We start from the raw sequence: 16731 nt of genomic DNA, 5'->3' as shown, positions 1-16731 counted from the left end.
TACTACGACCCCGTCACCAGCCGACCCCTCGCACCGTGTGGCAGCGTCTCGACCAGCTCTCCCCGCGGAGACCCCAACGACCCATGTACCATGAGCCAGTGTCTAATTGATCCGGGCTGTCGCTCTGGAGCATGTCGACTCGCTGATCTTAACGGCCAGTGGAAGTGCTGCATGTGTGGGAGGCGGGAGAACTTTGACTACCAGTGCTTCAATGCTCGATCTGCAGATGTAAGGATGTACTGCACGCATCAGGTTTGCGAGAACTGCACAGCCGACGAAAATTGACAAGGCGAGACCTTGGGGCCGATATTCTTCGGCCCTCCTCATGGGATTTGAGTTGCAGCTGATGTCTCAGCTGCATATAGTCCGACGCTGTGGATGTCTGCAGGTGTAGCCCAGGAAGCCACATGTGCGAATTCATGCAGGCTACAGCTCATGGCGTATCCATTCCGGCAGGTCTATTATTATCACCTTTATTGTTGTTTTTGCTTTGCTGACTATATGCAGGTTTGATCGTCATGTCGCCAATCTCGGTGATTCGCGAGAGACGATGCATCGACCAACTTCTGCAAAAGAGAACAAGATCATGGGATCAAGGACGATCGAGTAACACTTTTCGGCACGAGTATCAATAGCCGATTGAGGTTTCACAGTACGGTACATTCCGAGGTCGCCTTGTCATGTCATGACTGAGGAGATACTGTTTCCTCTTACGATATATCACAAACTCGCGGTCATGGTGGAATCATACTCGTCAGCTATACTACAACCCCCAAGCCGACTTGCCATACTTTCCGAGCTCCTAACTCCGCCCGCCTGGCACCGATACTCATGAGTCTCTCGAGATCTTTGCAGCCATGTCCGCCCTCGGGTTCTATCGCGGTTGGAGTTGCGCTGGTGGCATCTTGATGAAAGGGCAAGGAGAGCCGGTTGAGAAATAGATCGGAAACAAAAGCTGGAAGATATTGAGATACATAAAACCCATTATCTCTTGAGCTTTCTCCTACGAGTCGTGAGATGCAGTCGCCATCGCAACAAAGCAATGTCAGCAGCTACTACAAGTCCAAGTCGAAAACTCGTACAGAAACTCAAACATCATGTGCCATCGAATCACTTTCCGTCTCGCATGCGAGCATGTCTCAACGCACATAAGTTACTGTCCAGTCGGCCTCTCTCACCGCCGCCCCTGCAGCAACACGACCAAGCAGACCGTCCCATACCCTCCGCCGTCGGGCTACACGCTGCCCAAGTGTCCACTCGCTGACTGCCCCTTTGAGGCCAAGAACCAGGCCTGGGACTGCTGCTGGTGCGGCAAGACGTGGAATGTCGGTGGGCGGTGCAGTTGTGTCATGATTGGCGAGGGGGGCACGTATCGGTGCGAGCATATCTGCTGCAAGTCGTGTATTGCCTCTAGAGATTATTTCTCCTAACTTGGTATGCGATGCGAGGAGGAAGATACCCTTGGGATGGTGGATCATGAGTCGTTTCTGGAAGGTCGTTTCGTTGGAGATAGTTAGTTGTCAACACGTTTACCACTCTACATACTCTCATATCTCCGCCCAAGTGAGACTTTCTTGTCATGTTCACGTCACCATCTCCTCAACGATGCCCCGTCTGCTCCCATCCTCAAGTCAACAGGCATTATCCCAGTCAATCAGTTCATATCCGCGTCAACTCGGAGACTTGCCTCGTGACCATTGGCTTCACGTCAAGTCCTCCCGAGGCTGACATGTTCTGTTTCACCAGATCACATCGGCCTGCATCAGACCACCAGGGGTCTAAATCGAGATGTGAACAAGGACGGATGGGATGCCTCGATCGCGCTGGGCTCGTAGAAACACAAGATCCTGTGCGTTTTTGTGGGTTGTAGGTGTGAATGTGCTCTCCCTTGGACCGAGTACTCTGTGCCAAGGTCTCCCAGCCAGGCCAACCTCTCCTATTACCAATAGATATCCGGTACACTCAAACATCGTGCTCTTACACCAAGACCGTCGTCACTCTCATCCACACCAGATCAGTAATCGTAAAACCAGAGCACCGGGTTCATCACATCTCATCACCATCGATCTCACAATCTCAATGCTGTGCGGCCACACTATGCCCCTCTACGACAGCCTCGCTACCAGGCTCTCACCTGTGGCGTCCTATAAATGACCTCGAGCCCCGTTACACAGGACCCATCAGATCACACCCCGAGACATTGGGCCATGAAAGTTTTCATGTCTCTCTCTGCCTCATCGGAGACTTGATCATGGAATGCAACGCACACTCCCGATGATGCTGCACTCGCTCGAGGACACGATCGATGGGGCTGCGCCGCTGCAGACGCCTCAGCCCAGAGCGTGCAAATTGTATGGATGGACTCCAGATGTGCATCTCTTGGTCTCTGAGGATGAGAATTGCTTCGCTGATGGGGAGGAACTAGGCCTGCGGTTCCAAAGAGGTCGATCTGTCCAAGGTAGTCAGTCTGGTCGGCTGGCGTATAAATAGTCCCCAAGATGAAGCTATCAGGCCAGGAAGAAATCCTCAGAATAACTGCTTCTCCTGCTTCTATTCTCAGGAACAAAAGACAGACAGTCACAATGTGTCACGGACATCCTCGACACCATCCCTGCGCCCACACATCCATCAACTGGCACTACTGCCCGTCGGCGCTCATCGATCTCGAGACGGGTTATGAGACGCCGTGCAGCAACATCTCGTTCGCGGCGGCCCAGCCCACGACGTCCGACTGCCCGCTCCAGAACTGCGAGTTCAAGAGCAAGGGCGGAAGCTGGACGTGCTGCTCGTGCCAGCAGGGTCCAAACACTCAAGGATGGTGCACGATGCCCATGAGCAGAATGACCATGAACCCCGAGTCGTTCTCGGTCGAGTCAGTTGAGACAACCTGTGATCATGGCTGCTGCAGCAAGTGTGTTCAATACGGTAGGTCCCCTGTATCTCTCGCAGTTTCGGATATAGAACTGACTGACACATTCAGGCTCGAGCCGTGATGCTTCACCTGAGATGACCTTTTCTGAGATACGCAAGGGGTCAGCATCGCGCAAGTTCGGGTACAGCAGCGCCACCAAATCTCATCGTCGCGGATCAGCCTTTTCGCTTCCTGCGTCCGGGGAAGAGTCTACGCCGTCGCCGTCGACGTCAAAGTCGAGTTCCGCAAGCTCGGGATATAAGGTTGGGATGGAGTACACGTCGAGCAAGGCCAAGTCGAGCAAGAAGAGACACAAGAGCAAGCGATGAGTGGTTCCGGCACTGGTAGAGGGAGTGATATGCATACACGAGTGGTATTTGTGTGTGCATCTGGTGGTTGACTGTCATTATTTTGTATTTATGTATCAGCAGAGCGTCGTGTTTCAGTCTCGGCAGCTCATTACATACAATAGACGTGGGTTTCACTCTTTTTATCACCAACTTATCTATCCTCACTTTGAACTTGCTATCACATCATGAAGTCAGGTATCTATCCATCTCTCAACTGTCACCAATCTCAGCTCCGCTCACACAAAGTCGAATAAATAAACTTTCAGGCCAAGCCACAGCCATGCCCGAATCAGTCCACCCTGCGGCCCGAGATGAGATGCGTCCAAGCGAGGGGAAGCTATCGGCTCTTTTTGTCCCCTCCCCTCCCACATCGGAAGAGCCAAAGGCCACGTGCGAAAGAAGCATCCGGTTCCCGTCCTGCACCGTTTATCGTTCGTTCCTTCGTTCGGGGCCCTGATGAAGGAACTGAACTGACACGAGGCGAGACGAGGCGAGACAAGGATTGATGATGATCTGCAAAAGTCTCTTTGGCTTTTGGGCTGAAACATGAGTCGACGGGTCTGGCGATACGCTAGATTGAGATGGCATTCGAGGCCTGGCAATCAATTATCAAGTCGGAATCGTCGGCGGCCTTTACGACTTTCAACTTCTGAAGAAATGTCGACAAGATACTTGATTCAGCTATGATCGTCGGGTTCAATTCCTCCATCTTGAAGCATCATCACTCGTATCCACACGATTATGATGCATGGATAATTAATGTCAAGACCAAAATAGTCAACGCCACCATCAATCAATCAAGAGTCCTACTACTCCGTACCGTCCGTCCTAAATAAGTGCCATTTATTTAGTCAACGGCACCTCCGACGACGCCTCAGACCGACCGAGATGAATCTGGATCTCAAATCTTCAACTAACTAAATCCTCGGATCTCGAACCGACAAGCTTTCTTCTTTGCAACTGCCAGTGAAGATTAAGTCTGACAGTACAACTGTGATGACGGCTCGAGATGCATATCTGGCGTGTGATATCGGAATGGGCTGCCAGGCTACAGCCCAATACGAGATGTGCTATCCTCAGTAAATACCACCCTCCCAAATGTCACAGTCGTAATCCAACAAAACCACGTGTGATATGTATGATCGACATCGCCCATCCCTTCCCCCTCCCATGTGGAAATGACGGAACCAGGCTTGACCATCTCGCTGAAGGCATCGACAACCTCCAAGCCACGCGCAGACACGATCCAATCCCATCGCGTGGCTTCCACGTGAGCTGCCGGCTGTGATGGATGCATCTAGATCAACACATTCCAGTGCAAGATTGTCCAGATTGCCATGAGTTGGTCTCTTGGTGTTTTATCTCACGTAGCATTTTTCGCCCCCCTCCCCCTCCCCTGAGGCCCAGGGAAACATTAACCTGGTGGCCACGAGTTCAAATGCAGACCATACCTACTCTGTAAGCTGCTAAGGTACAGACAGGTTGGGCCTGGGGTATTGTACGACTCCATTCGACGACCCTTGTGTTTTACAGGGCGGGACCGTTTCCAGGGGGCAGTTTCTTCAGTGACTCCATCATCTGTGGCCTGATCCTTGGATGTTTTGAAACGGCGCTTCTTGTTACCATCGCAGTCTAATAGATGAAAATGAAGAAGAAGAAATGTCTGTGTTTTTTTTGCATTATTTTCATTCGATTCTCCATCATCATCATACCATAATTCACTTTCGTCCAGTGCAGTCTAGGCCCCCTCTAACGGGGAGATCCAACCGCCAAAAAATCAACATCCCCCTAAGGTGCTGTACCTCGGGTGCCACACCCCCTGTAGCCGCTGAGACTTGTGCCTGGGCCTTGTGGTGCCTGTGCCTCTTTTCTGCTTTAATCTCCTCTCTTCTCCCCTCTGGCTGGTCCCTTCCCCCTTGCCCTCTTTTTTCTCCCTCTCTTTTTTAGATCTGTCTCCATCTTGATTATCCCTTTCATAATCTGGTTTTTACGTTTCTTCTTTTCTCCATTTTTGACCAGGAAAGAAGAGAAAGTCGTCAAGAAAGAAGCAAAAAGAGACACGGACGCTAATATAATCGACGACAAAGCGCAGTCAATTTAAATTAACTTGGTTGCCTTTACATATAGCTCCGTCCCGTCTTTCACTACCTATCAACTATTACGTCTAGCCAGCCCACTTTCTCATCTTCTCTCTCACTCACTCACTCTCTCTGGCTTCGTCTCTTTCTCCTCTTCTTTCGAAACCTCGTCCCCTCTTACGCGGTTTCATAAATCACCTATAGTACCCGCAACTCACCGTCGCATCAAACATCACCATGCCTGCTTCCTTGGACTCTTCCCGGCCCATCATGGCCCCTTCGGTATGTTATGACCGCTCGGATCTTGTTTTCCTTCTGTCTATCTCTCTCTCTCTTGCGTATGGATTACACCACAGTCCAGTCCCCTCGTCCCCCCCTGTTCAAAGGCTTGGGACTTGTCCCGTCTAGTTCCGCCTCTAGTCTGGTGTCTGCCCACTTTGAGAGTGATGAGTGATGGGACGAACGGGCCGGATGGGTAGAGAGAATGGATGCGGGTGCAGATGCGGATGATCTCGTTCGTTCGTTCGTCTTGTCACTACTCACTTGTTGTCTTTCAACTGAAATGTGACATCTTTGCCTCTCCGGCCGCTTGGTTCAGCCCATACTACCTTACCTTGCTCGTCATCCCTCTTTGTTCGTTCGCAGTGCACATCACTTCCACCTTGATACATTCCCCTGTCGCCTCATCACGTCCCTCAGCCCAGCCAGCATTCTTTTTCCTCGTCCGTCGGTCGTCTCTTTTCTTCCTAAGAAAAAACTACTTCAACCTCGTACATCTCCCACCATGGCTAAGCCGTGGGTCTCGTCGCACGCTCACACCCAGCCCAATCACAACCACAACCGTCAAGCCACCAAGGAAAAGGACCAACCCGCTGACTCTACCTCCAAGAACCGCACCTCGGTCCGCTTCAGCACCTACAGCATGGCTCCTTCGCTGTCTCCCACCGTCGGGACAACCGACTCTGCTCACGCCGAGATCCGCGACATCGCTACCGGCCTCGACCGCATGGAGAACAAGGCTCTCTCCTCCCAGCGCGTCACCCTCACCGACGAGAAGACAGACACCATGAGCAAGCTCGCCCTCGGTGCTAAGCTTGAGCGCGCTCTCGACCGAAGAATGAGCGGCCAGGATGCTGTCATGCGACCTCGTGGCCAGAGCCTCAACGAGAAGCTCAGCGAAAAGGAGTAGACCCAGAAAAAAGAAGAAGAAACAACCCACCAACCAAACCCAACAAACAAAGCAAATGTCTTGCGAATAAGATACCCCCCACACGCAAACGAGAATTCTTCTTTTATCTTTTATTGTCGATATAAATCATCTTGTCTTTCTGGTCTCGATTTCCTCAGCAACGCACGCCTTGGTTCTATCACTTTTTTCGCAAAGGAATGAAACACTGCGCCATGATCAGCCTTCAGGGGGGAATTGGATGGAAATACGAGCCTCAAACTCAGCCTCATCCCCCTAATTATACTCGCCAAGCCCAACCAAGCCGCGGCTCCTTTTTTCACGAATACACACGGCATGCGGGAAGAATCTGGACTACGATCAGCTCTTGTGGACTTCATTTTCTTCTCCTTCTTTTCTTTATGTCTCCTTATTCTGCTTTTTACTCTAATGGCATGCTGCGATGGAAACTCATTGTTCAAGATACGTAGGAATGGCAAGCAACGCATGGAGGAAAGTGATTATCAGGCACGGATAAAGGGGGCTGTTTCGCTTTTGCCATATATCATTTCCCGGGCGCAGCGAGTACGGGGAGGAGGAAATGGGAGTGTATGATTACATTGGATGCATTTGTGATGCCATGTTTTACACACGAGCTATAGTAAATGCCGACAAGAGTCGCCAACTCATTATCGTGATCCTGTTTCTGTTGTGAAAGTGATGGAATGGAATAGGAACAGTAGACTGGCTAAAGGAACCTCAGGGTTGTGTGACTCCATGAAACGTGTTATAGTGATATAAACAAAACTCCTATAGCAACCATTACCAAGCAAAGCATTCCCTTGGTGTAAAAGACATTCCATATGCCAGTGTTGCTGGCATCTCTACTGAGACCAATTCCATCTTGGCCCCAGATCTCGTAGTCAACTCATGTCTCGGGTGAACTGTCAACTCAATCTCACCCCTCTTTATCCCAAACCGCCTCAACCTCGAATCACAGTCAGTGGCTTAGACCATTCATGCCTCCTGCTTCTCAATCCTCTCCTCAAGATCCTTCAACAACTGCACCAACTCTCCTTCTTCACCCTCGACCTCAAGTCCTCTCCTGACCCAATCCCTCGCCTCCTCCAGTCTTCCCATCTCAGCCAAGCACCTTCCCCTCCTCCACCAGGCCTTTGCATTTCCTACCCAGCGCGCCTCAACACTCGCATGGGCATCCACAGCGCCCTCAGCCCAGTTCTGCATCGCCATGTGCGCCTGCGCTCGATTCGCCAGAATTCCGCTGATCTCCTCTCGCACCAACTGGGAGGGCTCCCACATGGGTCGCTGCATGGCCATTTGGAAGCCGAGGGTGTAGTACTTGATCGCCTCGGGGTATTTGCCCTTACGGTATTCGTTGTTGCCGGAGTCGCGAAGCTTGGTCACTTGGGCGGTGCGCTTGGGGTTGACGGGCACGGGGGGAGGGGGTGCGCCTGTGGGTGAGTCGACGTTGAGGAGAGAGCGGTGGAGGGTGTTGAGGGCTTCGAGTTCAGCGTTGAGTGTGCGCGATGGTTGTTGAGAGCTGATGGCCTTGGATTGAGGGTCCATCTGGAGGGGGAGGAGGTCGAAATGTGTGAGGTCCGACATTGTGACGGTGCGCGTTTGTTTTTCTTTCTTTGTGAATTGTCTTATTCTAGGACTTTTTTATAGATGTGAATTGTTCAAAAAGAGTGACCGGTTGGGAGTGTGAGCTGGTAGTGAAAGGTTATGTGCAACTGGGTGTACGGATAGGTAGGTATAGTTTGAGGTGCTGTTCAGGACACCTCACAAAAAGCTTATCTTATCAGCACATGACACCCTTCAGAGCCACCATCCATACCAAGGTACCCTACACGTTGACGGAAGTCTGCATGTAAAAGGGAATACAATTGATCATTAAATGTCTCATTATACTGATGCTTCATATTGCTCTACCTTGATCGTTTTTTTAGGACGTGAATATGTTTATAAAACGAATATGCAGCATGTTATACCGTTCCTGATCCCACATATTGGAATCCGTCAGGGTCCAACACTCATATAATAGCAAGCTGTCAGACCTGCTGGACTAGAGACAGCTACAAGGCGCTATTTAGACAGTCGACATAACTTACAGTAAGGGATCTAGTCTGTCGGTATGCATGAACAAGCTTAGTGGGCGTACATCACATTAAACAATGACATGAAGCACAGGGCTCTGACGTCAACATCAAGACACATTCACATGTAAAACGAATTGATCAAACAAGAGCCTTTCCTTTTCTACTCCTATTGTGCAAATGCGAGACCCTGTCCCCGTTTGGGAAGCGTAACAAGATCACCTCCAAATCGCCATCACTCATAAAACCCGTCCGCCGAACTCTGGCGTCCTTGGATGATCAACTGGAAAAAGACATCAACTTCCGGAACCCTTAAAACGCCTATCAACGAAAAAAGATCCCTATCCATTCATCTAGCCTTATCACAGAGCCCAAGGTTCGAAGGAGTCTCCACACACAAAGTCTCGGTCATCATCATGGTGTTGTTGATTGTCGGTCTCTTGTGCTTTAGTTCCTTCTTGTGAGGGCAGTGCAATTGTGGTTTGACGATTGGGGAGGGATTTTTTTTTCATTTAGAACATTCTTTTTGGGGGGAATCGACATCTACTCCTCGAGCCACCCTTGCCATCACTCAGCAAATCAAGTAAATCCCTTTGTTGAACCGCCGCGCCATTCTAATGAAACGCACGAGAAATGATAGACGTTGCCAAGTTTACCTAGACCGGCAAGATCCCATGTCGAGGGATTTGGCCAGCTTAGTAGCCGTAGTTGGCAAGGGCCTTTGCGGTCTCCTCCTTGACAGTAGCGTTCTTCTTCGCATCAGCCAGTTGTCGGGCAGCGATCTTCTTGCGCTCGTAGAAAGCAGCGCCCTTGGCCTTTCTTCGCTCCTCCAATCTGGGTAGAGTTAGTCATATCCCAAGTCACACACGGCACAGCACAGCAAAACATACCGAGCAACGACGTCCTCGTACTTCCAGCCAACCTCGCTGGACAGACGACCGACAGTGCAGAACTTGCGGCCGGGCTGGAGTCGGAGAACACGGAGAGCCTGGGGAACGACGACCTTCTTGGTCTTGTCGTAGGGAGGGGGGACACCCTCGAAGACCTTGAGGCGCTCGAGAGCAGCAGCACCACGGGCGGTCTTGTGGGGGATCATGCCACGGACAGCCTTGTAGAAGATTCGGGAGGGAGCGCGGAAGTGGAAGGGACCTATATCGAGTCAATGACTGTGGTCAAGTGTGTAGGTGTAGTTTCGACTCACCACCGCGGGTGGGGTTGTAACGGGTGATCTTTCGGAGGTGGGCATGGTACTTGACTGTTGGCATAATCAGCTTGGTGTTCCTAGGAGTGGCATCGCTTTGGTGTTGCCGATGCTCGGCCACAGATCGGATTGGTGTCGTGGGGTGGACATACGCTTCGCACGGAAGAACTCGCCAGAGATGTTGAGAGCCTCGCAGCGGACAATAACGATCTTCTGGCCGCTCAGAAGCTGCTTGGCGACAATGGAGGCGAGTCGGCCAAGGAGGTGGCCCTTGCCATCGATGACGACCTGTTAAACGCACACAACGGTCAGCGAAATGCATCTTCAAGACCAATATTCCCATGTGAAGCAAACGACGAGCAGCGTTCACAGCACCAGCAGGCGCTGACAACTGAGATCCCAAAGCATCCTCAATCCCATTCCAATGCTTCCCGGCTGCCCGCAGCTCGTCTTTTGCCTCAAGTCACAATATGAATTGTGAATGGATGTGTTGTTTCAGTCGGTACTCACAACTTGCTCGAAGCTCGACATCGTAACCGTCTTTTCTGGGGGGAATTAAAGAAAAGGAAAGAAGGGCAGCTCAAATCCTCAAACCGGTCGGCGAAGATCTGTTATTTTGCTGTGCTGCTGGGGTTAGTCGTCCCTCGAATGTTGGGTGCAAGTGGTCGCGATAGTGATTGACGGGCGAAAAATCCAAGGACCGCTTGAGGGCTCGTTGTGCCTTGTGAGCAAACCGCGCTAGCCTATTGGGGCAAAGGCAACCTTTCACCGCGAGCGACTCCTTCCCGCTTAGGTCTGTTAGCCCTAGAGGGTTGAGCCGAGGAATTACCGGCTCGCCCACTGGAAATCATGCAGTTTTTGGGCGTTGGAGCTTAGAATGGTTCGCACGTGATAGAGATCGGTCTGTTCCAAGACATGGCATTGGCACTATCATGGGGGGTTTACATCATAAGTCATGACAGGGATCCATGTCCATGGTGATACTCAAGATTCCAAATTAAATGTGCCAATCTGCTCAATGCTGTCTATGGTGGTCATCATGGTCAAGGCAACGCTTGAATCTATTGTACAGCTTGTTCTATATCAAGAGCAATGGTAAGGTAGTCGAATAATGGATTATTCCCAGTAACGCCTGCACTCAAACCAGACAATCTTTTCCACTCAACATCGACGCCATCGCTTAACCGCGGGCTGGAGATTCCTTTGCAACATCGAGGTCCTTCAACGTCTTTTGGACCTGTCTCACCAATTCCTTCCTTCGCGCTCTGACTTCAGGCATTCCCTCAGCCTCAACGCCGTCCAGTTTCAACATAATGTGCATCATGATGCTCTCAGAAAGTCTTCGGTGCTCTTCCTCTCGCTTCTTGGGGTCTGAAGGTGGCGATTCAATGTAATCGGAGCACAAAGGCAGCCACTTAATTTGGTACTCCACGGCAAGATCATCGAGAACCTTCATAGGTCCGCTGGTTGCGCCCGACGATGTGGGTGGTGCTGGGGGTGATCTGGGGTGGTCAAAAGTAGAAGTGCTGTCTCGGGGGCTGCCTGACAAGGAGTCGCCATCACTGGTGATACCCTTCTTCTTGTCACGCTTCTTCTTGCGGCGGCGAGTCTTCCTGTCTTCTCTAGGAGCATCGACAATCACCATCTCCTCTTCTGAGCCACTGCTGACATCATTAATCTCGGGCATGACCGCCATCAACTCGCTGTTGTTCTTGACACCATAATCTCGTACTGGCGCCATAGGGTCCTTGAGTTGCTTTCCTTTATAGAGGAGCTTGATGCGTGATGTTCCTCGCTCAGGAAGTTCCATCATCAGACCAACCCGGTCCTTGACGTCTATCACCCGCAACTTTCCATCTCCAATCGCATATGCGGGAAAGTGAGCAGGATATGTGATGCCGCGATTCTTGATAAGAAGGACATCGTCTTCTGGAGCTGGTGGGGGTGCAGTCGAGTGAGATCTGGGATGGTATCGCTCCTCGGTGACGCCATCGAGATCTTGAGATGTGATGTAGCTAAAATCGTCGTCGGTGACAGCGGGGACGCCGCTGGGCATAGAACTGTAGGGCGAAATCTGTTCGCGGCCGATGGACCAGCCGTATCTCGACATTGTTAATGGGACGGCGAGCAGGACAGCGAGGCTGCTGTAGACAACGGTAGGAGGTACGCCGAGAGTGTCAGATATGTATCCGCTCGAATCTTGAAAAGCAGACGAGAGGTTAGCCAGCGCCCCGTTGAGGTAGGACGTGACGTTTTGTAAGGCACCGGGAGATGCCACGATTTCTTGGGCGGAATCCACCTTGTTCGACGTTTTCTAAGGTGGTCCAAAAAAGGACACCCTAGAGGCAAATGGGAATACGGGTTGCAGCAATTGACCCAAACCAAGGTCCGAACAGGAGGAGGTCAAAAAGACAGGGCGGTCGGCGATAAAGCTGAGCGACTGGTACTGGTGGTTCTCTGGTGATCGACCCGTGGGCTGATGTGGAGCGATGAGCAAGCAGCAGGACAGAGCCAGGTGGGCTACGCTGCACGACGAACAAGAAGCTTGCGAGGCTTGCAAATGGCAGCAGAAGGCGACGATCAACGACCCTTGGGCCAGGGTCTTCCTAGTGATAGTCGGCAGCGAGCGACAGAGGCTAGAAGGTATCTAACCTGTCTCGTCTTTGCGCGACGAGGCGAGTCGGTAGTGGGGGAGGTCAGATCAAGTGACTCTGGTGATACAAGGCGAGACTGGGCAAACGTGTGTATCGGGCTGGGCTCTATTTGCGGTGCCACTGGTGAGGGGCTTAGGCGTCGGTGCAGCCAGATTAACAGCGTCTCTGTCTTGTTCTGTTCCTTCTTGCAGCCAAGCGTAGGTACCGGTACCGAATCGTGAGTTGATGATGACGGGGGGCCGACGCAATGCAAGAAACCGGGCAGCTTAGGGGATACCTGAAAACTGCAGACGTGAGAGCGGCGATTGGTGGAGATGGGGGCGGAGTACAGCGAAGTACATGTACAAGAGTCGCCCCAAGAAACAAATCGAATGCAAGAAATACACGCTGTAGATTTTGTTTCTTTTCTCTTTGGGAATAGTGAGAGCTTGTGCGTCGTTGCGCCTGTGCTTGTGTCGCCGTTGATGATGGATGGTGAGAAGAAAAAAAAGTCTAGCAAGTCTCGCAAAGGGGAGAGAGGCCAGATTTGGGTTTCTAAATTTGATGATCTGGACCCCTCCATCCACTGGTTTAATCTCAGCCAAGAGCCGCACGGGGAAATGACAACGCCTCTTCCAGGTTCATGGCCTGACAATTGGCAATCGAAACCTGGGGGAATGTGTCAGACTGTTCTAGCGGGAAAGGGTAGGTAATTAAGGGGTCTCAAGCGCTAAGAGTTGAGGTTGTCTCTTCAACTTCAATTTCTGAAGTTATAAATCGAGTATACGGAGTATTGAGAACGAATACCTGGAACTGTCGTGATAAACACAGTATTCGTTATTTTCAAGCTATTCCCGTAAACTTCAACATCCTGTTGGAAGAAACAATGCCAAGTCAGTTAGTTATAAGCTACATCATGAAGTTTGTCAGTGTTTTCATGGTGGGTATTATCCAGAGCCACCTCAGACTTGCCTTAGATCGTTTGATACAAAGTCTGAGCCAATGGCCAAAAAGAACTGGAGTTAGAAACCCGTAAGCTAAGTCACGATCCGTTGTCAGACGATTATTGCTTAAAGCTCCGGCCCCTCTTGAGTGGAGGTTTGAAGATGTTATCATGACTAGTAGAACCGATGGACCACCGTAGACTCTGATTGCTCGAGGAGACTGAAACCCAAGACTATAAAGAAGCCTAAGATCTAACATGTACAGACGGAAATAAATCTAATCCTATTACAGTTCTTCTTATCTGCCTCGATCCTAAACAATGGAAAGGCTTAAGTAAATTAACAAAGTTTGGGGGATGTCCAATTACTCGGGCTCCTTTCTGCTCAAGTGTTTTAGACCTCACCTGTTTAATTATTGCCTTCACTTACCCTATTCCAATTTTCATCCTCAAGTTAATAAGTCATCAAGAACTCCGGTATTAGCAGAGCGCCTGACAAAGGGAAGCCAGATCACCTAAACATTCTTTCAAGCTCAGATTAGTTAACATGTTCCCCATGATGAGTGATTCCTCGGCTTATAATTGCAAGGATTCGTCGGTAGTTGCTCGTTCTCACGCAGCATAAGCACTTACACAAGATGATGAATGAACAACTCTAAACACCAACTGGAATCATCACGTCCTGCTTAAATTATATCTGTCAGTGATTACATTGCAAGACAAATATATCACCAACATTCAGCTGCACAGCCGAGGCGATGATGAATGATTCCAAAAAACATGATTACCTAATCCCGAAATCCCAGTCCATTGCATCATCGCATTTTTCATGGTCGCCGAATTAATTCCACTCAAACGCCCATGACAAAGCAAACTCGCCTTTCACAGCCCAGCATTACAGCCCAGTACAGCCAAATCAACCTCTATCTGACGTAGAATAAATACCTCCACCCCACTTTCCCTTCTCCTACATCAAAGCCATCTCGCTCTCCTCTATGAATTTCTTTAGATCATTCTTCACTCGCGCAACAAGCCCAGGCACAATGGCTCAAGCATCCACCAAGGTTCAGCAGCTCATCGACAACAACTCTGTTGGTACGTTTATCTCTGTTTTGCGCCCCGCGTTGGACCCCTGCTAATGACCCCTCGTAGTTGTCTTCTCCAAGTCTTACTGCCCTTACTGCAAGCAGACCAAGAAGACACTGGATGAGCTTAACGCTGAGTACGAGCTCCTCGAGCTTGACGAAGTTTGTAAGTTTACAGTTCTCAGCCATTGTATCCAATAACGGTCTCTAACGCCTTGTAGCCGACGGTTCTGCCCTCCAGGACGCTCTTGAGCAAATCTCTGGCCAGCGCACTGTACCCAATGTCTACATCAAGCAGCAGCACATTGGCGGCAACTCTGACGTTCAGAGCCTAAAGTCTGGCGGAAAGCTTGCTTCCCTGCTCAAGGAGGCTGGTGCCCTGAAGGCGTAAGAAACATCAAAACAAATGTCGGACACGTTGGGCTAAGGGCACATTATTCTTCAGTTCCAAGCTCTAGACATGCCTTTGTAGACCGTATGCGGCATATAGATATCGGTTGCACCTGAAGATTAGACGGTATTACAAGATGGGTGGATGGCCCAGATGAGTTGAATTCATGACCCTTTACAAAGACTTGCTGGCTTGTGCCTAGTGATACATGGCTTAATTTCCGTAATTGTACATCTTTTTGCTGTAGTTTGACCCTCTCACAAAACCTGGGTGGCAACAGTACCAACAGGTCTTTCGACGAACTCCATGACGCCATTGATGATGTTCTTCCTGGCCTCCTCTGACGCAACCTTCTTACCAGAGAGGTAGTTGAGCCACAGCAGCCTTGAAAGTCGTTCGTCCTCAACAGTTCCCAGTGTGGACTTGACAGACTCCTTGCGAGTGCCATCGGTGTAAGTGATGGTCAGCTTTCCAGCAGCATCTCGAACAAGAAGCAGTTCGTTCTTCTTGGCCACCAGCCCTCGTTGGAACAGGATTTTAAAATGTTTCATGGCATTTCCAAATGTCTCGTCGTTATATTCCGGATTATGTGATGAGCGAGCCTGAACAGCCCTCACAAGGCCGTCGCGCATATGAGGGAAGTCAGTATCTCGGACAGGGGTGATGCGGAACGCTGAGCGGCATCCAGCGTCCTTCAGAATCAAGTTCCATGTCTCTTCACCCTCGATAGGATCCTGGAGAGCCTTGCGTAGATCCTCCTTCTCAGTAGGAATCAGTGTTGTGGCTAGAGGGTTAATTTTCTTGACCAGATATCGCTGAAGCTTCTCGATATCCTGGGTAGCAACATAGAAGCCCACCACGTACACCTCGATGCCAAGGAAGGTCACTGTCCTTGTTCCCAACCCAACCAGTGTGAACTCTGTACCATGCTTGTCCGTCACAGCGGCAGCGATTGGGCCAGCGACGTCGCCTGCTGCTCCGGCATCCTCAACTTCTAACCTTCGAGGGAACAATTTAACGGTCTTGTTGCCTGTAGGAACAACCTCATTTCCATCCTCATCGTGAATAACCACTTTTCGCTTCTCGCCCGCCTCGGTCTTGAAGATTTCTGTCGGAACTTCCGTATCGCATTTGATAGCAGCCTTCTCTTTTTCTCCTTGGGCCTCAATGGCCTTCTTCAATTTCCATGCTGTGTAGACGAAGGAAACAATGCCGGCAATGGCACCAGCAGCTAGAAAAGCAGTGCGGTTCTGTTCGTAATCTCGTCGCTTAGAATTGAGCTGATTGACATCGAGGTCATCGGCTAGGCGGTTCGATCGCTGGGAGAAAAGAGTCCTTCGGGTTGTTCGAGCGATGGCGCATCTTGTGTGGGCTGATGCGCGAAGCGCAGGGCGGAGAGTTGAGGGACGGAGCATCGTGGCGCTCGCGACGTAATGTCGAACAGACCAACGACTAGCAAATTGAAATAGCAAAGTCTCCTCAACCGTCTACACCAAGAAATGAGCTTGGTGGTGATGGTCTGAGTTGTCAGTCAGGTACGTGGAAGAGTTCCATGCCATACGGAACATGCGGGTAAACCTAATCCGAGGAAATCGAATGGTTGCGGGGGCCCACAAAATACATCGCCAAGATCAAATCCATCTACGTCAGCGATGCTATCGCGAGGGGTCTTACCCTGTACCTCGACCTTTGAATCGAGATGCTTTAATATAATGGGTTGTCACAGGAGTTGGATATGGTCAGAAGATATGTGTCAGTTTCAAAATATTAACGTTTTTAGATAGTTATCCAATATACTAGCTCTAACGCCTCCTTCACAGCTTCAACGTGATAACTAGCAGTTGAAACGTGCATCAG

The 16731-nt window shown here is 50.4% G+C and overlaps 8 protein-coding genes across 8 annotated transcripts; 3 read left to right on the top strand and 5 right to left on the bottom strand.

Annotated features, from left to right (window-relative positions):
* Positions 1 to 1139: 1139 nt before the first annotated feature.
* Positions 1140 to 1581, bottom strand: FSUBG_10915 (uncharacterized protein; the record flags this gene model as incomplete). The annotated part of the gene is made up of 2 exons (XM_036675543.1): positions 1140 to 1487; positions 1546 to 1581. The coding sequence occupies 2 exons, from the start codon at positions 1579 to 1581 to the stop codon at positions 1140 to 1142; spliced, it is 384 nt and encodes a 127-aa protein (XP_036533614.1).
* A 1001-nt stretch (positions 1582 to 2582) lies between these two features.
* Positions 2583 to 3240, top strand: FSUBG_10914 (uncharacterized protein; the record flags this gene model as incomplete). The annotated part of the gene is made up of 2 exons (XM_036675542.1): positions 2583 to 2925; positions 2981 to 3240. 2 exons carry the CDS (start codon positions 2583 to 2585, stop codon positions 3238 to 3240), a joined length of 603 nt encoding a protein of 200 aa, XP_036533613.1.
* Positions 3241 to 6123: 2883 nt separating this feature from the next.
* Positions 6124 to 6528, top strand: FSUBG_10913 (uncharacterized protein; the record flags this gene model as incomplete). The annotated part of the gene is made up of 1 exon (XM_036675541.1): positions 6124 to 6528. The coding sequence occupies one exon, from the start codon at positions 6124 to 6126 to the stop codon at positions 6526 to 6528; it is 405 nt and encodes a 134-aa protein (XP_036533612.1).
* Positions 6529 to 7521: 993 nt separating this feature from the next.
* FSUBG_10912 (translocation) lies at positions 7522 to 8130 on the bottom strand (the record flags this gene model as incomplete). The annotated part of the gene is made up of 1 exon (XM_036675540.1): positions 7522 to 8130. One exon carries the CDS (start codon positions 8128 to 8130, stop codon positions 7522 to 7524), a length of 609 nt encoding a protein of 202 aa, XP_036533611.1.
* A 1186-nt stretch (positions 8131 to 9316) lies between these two features.
* Positions 9317 to 10353, bottom strand: FSUBG_10911 (60s ribosomal l16; the record flags this gene model as incomplete). Its single annotated transcript, XM_036675539.1, has 6 exons — positions 9317 to 9455; positions 9512 to 9770; positions 9823 to 9876; positions 9975 to 10110; positions 10154 to 10279; positions 10333 to 10353. The coding sequence occupies 6 exons, from the start codon at positions 10351 to 10353 to the stop codon at positions 9317 to 9319; spliced, it is 735 nt and encodes a 244-aa protein (XP_036533610.1).
* A 649-nt stretch (positions 10354 to 11002) lies between these two features.
* FSUBG_10910 (BAG domain protein) lies at positions 11003 to 11932 on the bottom strand (the record flags this gene model as incomplete). The annotated part of the gene is made up of 1 exon (XM_036675538.1): positions 11003 to 11932. One exon carries the CDS (start codon positions 11930 to 11932, stop codon positions 11003 to 11005), a length of 930 nt encoding a protein of 309 aa, XP_036533609.1.
* Positions 11933 to 14441: 2509 nt separating this feature from the next.
* On the top strand, positions 14442 to 14874 carry FSUBG_10909 (glutaredoxin 3; the record flags this gene model as incomplete). The annotated part of the gene is made up of 3 exons (XM_036675536.1): positions 14442 to 14493; positions 14551 to 14649; positions 14705 to 14874. The coding sequence occupies 3 exons, from the start codon at positions 14442 to 14444 to the stop codon at positions 14872 to 14874; spliced, it is 321 nt and encodes a 106-aa protein (XP_036533608.1).
* A 257-nt stretch (positions 14875 to 15131) lies between these two features.
* Positions 15132 to 16289, bottom strand: FSUBG_10908 (chalcone isomerase subgroup; the record flags this gene model as incomplete). Its single annotated transcript, XM_036675535.1, has 1 exon — positions 15132 to 16289. One exon carries the CDS (start codon positions 16287 to 16289, stop codon positions 15132 to 15134), a length of 1158 nt encoding a protein of 385 aa, XP_036533607.1.
* Between the last annotated feature and the right edge of the window lie 442 nt (positions 16290 to 16731).

This window comes from Fusarium subglutinans, assembly GCF_013396075.1.
Source record: "Fusarium subglutinans strain NRRL 66333 chromosome Unknown NRRL66333_c0000195, whole genome shotgun sequence".
Taxonomy (NCBI): domain Eukaryota; kingdom Fungi; phylum Ascomycota; class Sordariomycetes; order Hypocreales; family Nectriaceae; genus Fusarium; species Fusarium subglutinans.
This window is presented reverse-complemented; position numbering and strand designations above follow the sequence as displayed.